This window comes from Manacus vitellinus, unplaced genomic scaffold (assembly GCF_001715985.3).
Source record: "Manacus vitellinus isolate BGI_N305 unplaced genomic scaffold, ASM171598v3 scaffold_0_pilon, whole genome shotgun sequence".
Lineage (NCBI taxonomy): Eukaryota > Metazoa > Chordata > Aves > Passeriformes > Pipridae > Manacus > Manacus vitellinus.
In genome coordinates, this window is record NW_021938789.1 from 19,470,563 (window position 1) to 19,477,852 (window position 7,290).

A 7,290-nucleotide genomic window follows, 5' to 3' on the forward strand; every position below is an offset into this window, starting at 1 on the left:
TTAGAGATTTATATTTAAGTTTTACTTATATTCAAAGTAGGAAATAACATTCCTTGTAACAGCTCAATGTTTATAATGATACAATGAGAAAGTGATTAACAGTTGGCTTTAAATGACCATTAAATTTGCAGACATTATGTTCCTGTAACTTAACATCTTTTCAGGTATTTAATAGTAACATCAATTATATAATTGAACAGGTACCTCCAGAAAAGAACATTTAGATTTTTCCTTATGTATAAAGCTTGATTACCAAAAATATAAAAATCCTAAAGTAACTTGAAATACATGAGAGGAAAAAGTGCTATGGCAGAAGTTTAATATTTTTATCCGTGGAGTAAGTTATAACTTGCAAAAATTTGGTGCATTTTTAGGCACTGTTCTTGTATTTTCATTTGTCTGAACTATACAGCAGGTCTTGAGATGCCCAAAAACTGTTTAAGATAAATTTAAGGCAACCAAGTGCAAAAGCTCAGTGTATATTAGATACATGTAAACAGAACGTTTCATAGTAGAAATTGTACAACTATTACAAGTCCATAGTATTGACAAAGGCCAAAACCATTCTGCCTAGAGACACAAATGCAAAATGTAGTTACACTAATCAAGCCAAAAATTACAAATTCCAGGAAATAAAGTATCATCTTTAACACAAGGCAGATGCATTACACTGCTGTGCTAGAGTAAGTGCTCTGCTTTTCCCCTCTCTACATAACATGCAGTCTCTCACAGGTTTATTCTGTTCCATTTAGTGATGTACAACCCAACAGCAAAGCTCCAAATGTTAAAGCAAAATGCACAACACAGCAAACAGATGGAATGTGAATGTACAGATATTGGACCTTTTAAAAAATACAGTACGTAGGATTCCCCCTTTTAAACGGTTTTCAGCATATTGCATAGCAGTGAACTCATCTGCTACCTAAAACGGTTGCTGTTGACCCACATGGAGTTCCTCTTCAATTCTTCTTTCAGTTTTCTTTCATACTGTACAGTGGGTCCACAAGCTTATTGTGCACATGCATTAAACCTTGGGGGGAAAGCAACAATGCCAGCTTTACGTTACTTATAATTTTTCAACATGTCCTTCTATCCACATTTTTATTTGGAGTTTGCTTCAAAGTATACATTTTAAATAGTTCACTGAAGAGAACAATAATGTCTGTTTAAAGCAATTTAAAATGGGAGACAGCATATATATATATATATATTCCTGTATCACTTACGTACTAATGATATCTGCAGTATAAACTGAGCAGGGATCAGACATTTCTCTGTTAACAGACCCAAAAAGCAGATCTGGAATGCTTCCAAATTCATTGAATACATCTTTTGTTCTGTATTAAAAACTGCATAACAGCAACATAATTCCCTCACACCATAATTTGTCATAAAAAATCAGATATATACATAGTGATACTTTTGCAGCTTGAATTCTTCAATTGCAATGTTCTAGCATTGTGGTATCACTGTCTGGTCCTAGACAGGCAAAAGCAAACTAAAACTATCCAGACTGTTAATGCAGATTCAGAATTTCAGTAGTTCAACTGAAATTCAAACTGTTCTAACTGGGCTTTTTTTTTTTTCCTCATACAAGTCATCCATAGCTATGACTGGGGGTGTTATTTTTTTTCCTACTCAACTACTTCAATTCTGGAAAAACCTGAAGAGCATTTAACAAAAAAAGATGCTTCCCTCTTTACTTTGTTATTACTTAGTAAAAATGTTACCTATATCTACCTATGTATGACACTGGGTCACTGGCAGGTTTTTAAACTTCATTTCACCTTAAGGACTAATAGCAGTAACTGATCAACATTCACAATCTGCAAAGTAAAAGTCCATTTTAGCATCAAACTAAAGACTAACTTCTAAAATTAAAATACGCAACATTACGAGTCATTTTCTTAAATACCATGAAATAAATATGCAAGTAGTACATAAATACCTTTGCTAGATGATGCACCTGGTGGCAACCTTAGTGTCACTGCAGCAACATGCAATAACTATACAATTTTAAGGTCATTACTGTAGTGACCACAACAGAAGGCATTTTATGCAGCATCTATTACTAATCATTGTGTCATCATTTAATATAAAATGAAGATATTAGATCAAGTATAATATTTTTCAGTTTAACAGTGAGAAAAATTAAGTATACATTTGATATAAAGTCATTTGTACTGAAAGAGTAACAGCTGCACACACTGCTCAAACTAGAAACATGTTTTGAGCTTCCTACCAGTGTTTTCCTCTTCTAAAAAGAGGAAATGAAAAGGAGATAATTACTCACTTCCTAGATGCATGAAAAATGCTTACTAAGTATTGCCTCTGCCATACTTAATGAAGAATATTTAAATCCTATTAGCAAAATTGTTACAGGAAAATCAGTAAGAAACAAAAGGGTTTTTTTAAGGTATGCGTCCCACTGTATATTCAAGTATGTTTTGGATAAACAGATTTCTGCATACAGTTTTAAAAGGAGCATGCACAAGTATGCAAAAAACTATCCTAAACTAACTTATCTGCAGAAAAATTAGTAAATTCAAAATTCATTTTGTTTCATTCTTCAAGAAAGTTATTTTCCCTTTTACCATAAGAACATTTAAGTACACTTCATACTTTTAGCCTATAATAGGTTTTCAGAAAGTTAGAAAAAAATGGAGTAAGTTATTCTATTTACCAGCCAGCATGGTACTTGATTATAAAAAAAAATAAAATTGCAGTTTCATATATTACCTTGAGAATTTTTAAGTAGTGAAAAATCCCAGTAAATCACTACCGTAAATAGCAGTATTAAGAACTATCTAGCTTCCTTAAGAAAACTAACCTAAAGATCAAGATTCAGAAATAATTCCAAATTTGACCCACATTGATCTTTCCTTCATCTTTAAAAGGGAAAGTCTCACTGATTTGAGAGTAGGTAAAATTAAGCAAGTTTACACTAAACAGTCTTTTTAAGCATTCTATTGCTGTATATTGCGGGGTTATTCAATACAGTGTGACACAACAGCACACATTCATAAATTGTAGCCCTTGATGTTTTTAAAGCAATGTTCAGTGTCATTCATACCTAGTAATTCTACATTATGTTTATCTTTCCCAAGTATAGCCTCTGTTTATATGAAATACAGGATAATGTTTAAAATTTATCCAAGCAGTTAAAGAAGCTTATCTTTGAAAACAACAATATCTAGCAGTGTGATACAGCTAAAGACTAACCCTCCCCCCTACCCTGCAAACACACAGCAGAGGACAGCATACTGAAAAAATCCAAAATTAACAAATTGGCCACAAGTGTTATCAGAATAAAAATCACAGTAATGTCCGAATTGCAGTCTAATACATATATGAGCACTGCTGATACAATGCTTTAAAAAAGAATTTAATAAATTACAATCTTGATCTCTGATACCTCAATTACTACAGGTACCCATGCTAGTGAGAAAGACAATCATTTCACACAATTCCATGTGCTGTGCTAATACAGTCAGGAGAAAACTACTTTTCTTAGCTTCTACAGTCTCAATGAAACAATTCAAATTAGGAAGTCTCAATGACTATCAAATATCCTGACTTCAATTTTGCCCCAATATACCTACTACAAATATGAAAAGCACAGTACAAGTGTGCAATGTGTTCAAAGTCAGTATAGATTGTTATGCTAATTGCATTGAATGAAAAATGTCCTCGTGTGGCTTCAAAGTCTGTATCATACATTTCCAGTTTACTAGACAGCATGTTACAGCACACAGCAAAGGCAGTATGAAAATATATCAGGATTAATAAATGTGGTTTTTTTAAGTGAAACTTTCCATTATAGTTATGAGCTGTATTCTGGAACACTGCTGCTGTTTGACGTGGAAGATTACTAAATTATTGTTTCAAACTAGAAGCAAAGGAAATGTTTCTCCCAAGTAGATTTGTCAGGAATATAAGCAGCACAAGTTATGCCTCCTAGCAATTTTCCATACACGAGAAATAAGTTAACAGTTAGTATTTTGAACATATAACATTATACATTAGATACTGTAAAGTGTTGAAGGCTCAGACTTAAATCAATATAATTTTAAATCTGTTGAGTTTGCATTTTTTGAACACATGTAACCTCCGATTCAGTGCTCACCTTTAAAGTACTTCACAGTTTTGACTCTTAGTTCTAAAGTAGCATCTTCATCACACACAAAGATAGTGCGAGGGTGTTGCTGGAAAGCAGAAACTGTCCACATATGATTGACTCCTTCTTCAATTGCTTTGTACAATGCAAAAGCCTTATGTGCACCTGTTATAAGAATCATCACCTGCAAAACAAAGGTCTCTTTACTTTCAATCCCAGTATCAATACCAACTAGTCTTGAAAACACACATGCAACTAGAACTAAATGAGTTCTTACTTCTCTAGCATCCATCACTGTACCCACACCAACTGTTAGCGCCATAGTTGGTACTTTAGATAAGTCTCCATCAAAGTATTTAGCATTTGCCAAAATGGTGTCCATTGCTAAAGTCTTTAATCTTGTTCTTGAAGACAAACTTGATCCGGGTTCATTGAATGCAATGTGGCCATCTGGACCAATGCCTTTTCAAAGTTAAAAAAAGTAAATCATTCCAGACCTGAGTCAACAAATATCCTCAAACATCTTAAATGAATAAACAGTTTTTAGGACTCATTCTTTCTTTTCCCCATTTTCAATAAAAAAACATTCTAAACTTAATTTAATTAAGTCATTAGAAACTTGGACACCAACCATTCTGTTTTGGTATTCATACTGATTTTTTGTTAGTTACAGAACTTTCTTGCACCATAACTGAAAAGTCTAGGTTTAGCCAAGTCATGAAAATAATGATTAAAGAATCAGTGTACATGCTTGAATAGAAACTAACCATAAAGCATTTCCTCATACCTCCAACAAACAGATCAATCCCTCCCGCTTCTTCAATTTTCTTTTCAAATGCATCACATTCCGCCTGTAAGTCTGGAGCGTTCCCATCAAGGATATGAGCATTATTTGGATCTATGTCAATATGCTTAAAGAAGTTATTCCACATATAGGAATGATAACTCTCTGGATGATTTCTAGGGAGCCCTGAAATCATTTAGAGTGAAATTAACATAAGACAAGATTTAACCAAACAGCCTTAATTCTAGTTTATTTGTAACCGACGTAGGGCATGCAAGGCAAACCTAACTGAGTCAGATAAAGCAAGTTTGGAAATAACATTGAGAAGAAAGTTTTCTTGTGTTGGCATGCACAAGGTAATTGGTTTGCATTCACTTCACATATGTCTTATCACAAAGAGTATTAAGTCTTCAACAGACATGCAGTCACAATATTACATTACAATGTCCTTTCTGCACTGTTTATTTTTGCATTTTTGTAGATAAATAGAAAAAAATGCTTAAGATGACCCCATGGACAGAAATTTAACATAAGAGTACAAACATACTAGACTGATCTCATTCTTTGACGAAGTATTTAATAGTTTTTATAAGGAGGAAAAAAATAACAGTACAGTTTGTTCTGAAATAATAGCGCATCTTACCTACATACTCATCCATGTTGAAAGTCTTTACATATTTGAAAGAGAGATCTCCATTTTTGTGATATTCTATCAGCTTTTTGTAGCATCCCAAAGGCGTACTACCTGTTAAATAAAATTTTTCTACTATTCTATGTATCTGCACAACATTTTCAGTGTATTTAAATCTCTTCGTAGTCAAATTTTGCTACAATACTTTTAAACATAAAAGCAATCTGCTATTTCTCATTTAGTATTTCTAAGCTTCTCAAACATTAAAACTTTTCACACAAAGCAAATCCATATTTTAAAAAAATTATGTTGGACTATTACCAAAAATAATACTTATGTTCTTTTAAATACTGTATCTACTAGCAATGCTACAAACATTGTTCTAGGTTTACTTATTTACACAGACTTTGAATAAAACTTGCCTGTTGGTAGACCAAGCGTGAAATATCTTCCTTGACTTGGCTTGAACTGGATAATACGATTACAGATGTATTTTGCTGCCCATTCACTAGCCTGATCATAATCTTCAAGAATTACTAGCCTCATTGTGGCAGTGAGGAACGTGTATTATAAAACAAACTTAAACCTGGAGAAAATGTCAAAGTTTTAAAAATAAGCACCCTATGAATAGTTGCAAAACTCTTAGATAACAGTGGAGATAAAAAATAACCTTTCATGCCGATCACTTGCATAAGCATAACACATTCTTGCAGTCCTAGTTCAAGCTGGACAATCAAAAGCAAAGCTACAGAATCCAACTGAAAGATTCCAGTCAAAATATTTATTAAAATTCACACACTAATTTAAAGTAACTTATAGGAAAAAGTTAAACCAAAATATGAATAAGCCATTTTGAACTTCAACATTTTAGTCAAGTTAGAAAAGAGGAAATATTCAAACGCTGAGATTAACTCCTGTTTCTTATGACCAACTGAAGGCCTAAAATTTCAAAAACAAGGCCCAAAATAGCCCCATGTTTCTCTATTTAAAATACCTAATTGGAAGTAAATAATTAAAATTCCTTTCACTGCCATTCTAGCTCCATAAAATGCTTCAGTATGTTTATTAATCTGCAAAAAAAAGTTAAAGCATTAGATATTTGAAATGTGACCTCATATTATCTTTCCCTGTGAATTGTAAACCTTTTTTCTTTTCGACATAACTTTAAACAGAAGTTTAGAAAGCTTTATTTTGAGCGCAATGGTATCAACTTCTAAGATGAATATCCAGAAAAGAAGCTTGCTCGCTAGATGTATACAAGCATCTCTTGCATTTAAGTGAAACTCATTTTACCACGAGAGTTTAACAGAGTCAGGTAATCACCAGAAAGACTGGGGCTCTTAAGCCAGTCTGTGATGTATTATTCTTCTCTTCCCAGGTCTGAATGTGCTTGGCATTAGCCAGAAAACAACACAGCTGCCAGAAGCCCAAGGCCAACTAAGTGCCAAACCACCTGTAGTGCACACTACTCGTAGCTGACCCAAAACGAGAGTCTCGTTTTAAGCACAAATATGAATTAAAATACATTTGTGTTTCACATCTGTTTGTCCCACTAAAAGAAGAAAGAAACGCCGTGTGCTGCTTCCTCTCCACGGGCAGTTGAGCCGTGACAAGTCAAACTCACCTCTGCAGAGAAAACGCTACTACACAGACACAAAAGGATCTCACATACACCCCCGAGGAGCACAGAAAAGCAGGCCAGCAGGAAGAGACCCCGCGGCTTTAAGGGCGGCCTCATAAACCTCCAGCGATTTTTCC

At 33.8% G+C, this 7,290-nt stretch overlaps 1 protein-coding gene across 2 annotated transcripts; it reads right to left on the reverse strand.

Moving 5' to 3' along the window:
- Nucleotides 1–6,677, reverse strand: GNPDA2 (glucosamine-6-phosphate deaminase 2). 2 transcript variants are annotated; one of them, XM_018068745.2, is made up of 6 exons: nucleotides 5,955–6,670; nucleotides 5,545–5,646; nucleotides 4,905–5,087; nucleotides 4,395–4,579; nucleotides 4,127–4,301; nucleotides 1–1,030 (listed from the first exon to the last, which is right to left on the reverse strand). In XM_018068745.2, the coding sequence occupies exons 1-6, from the start codon at nucleotides 6,076–6,078 to the stop codon at nucleotides 972–974; spliced, it is 828 nt and encodes a 275-aa protein (XP_017924234.1). In that variant the 5' UTR covers nucleotides 6,079–6,670; the 3' UTR covers nucleotides 1–971. The 2 variants fall into 2 exon arrangements, with proteins under 2 accessions (XP_017924234.1, XP_017924228.1); XM_018068739.2 differs by having other exon boundaries at nucleotides 4,127–4,579; nucleotides 5,955–6,677.
- Between the last annotated feature and the right edge of the window lie 613 nt (nucleotides 6,678–7,290).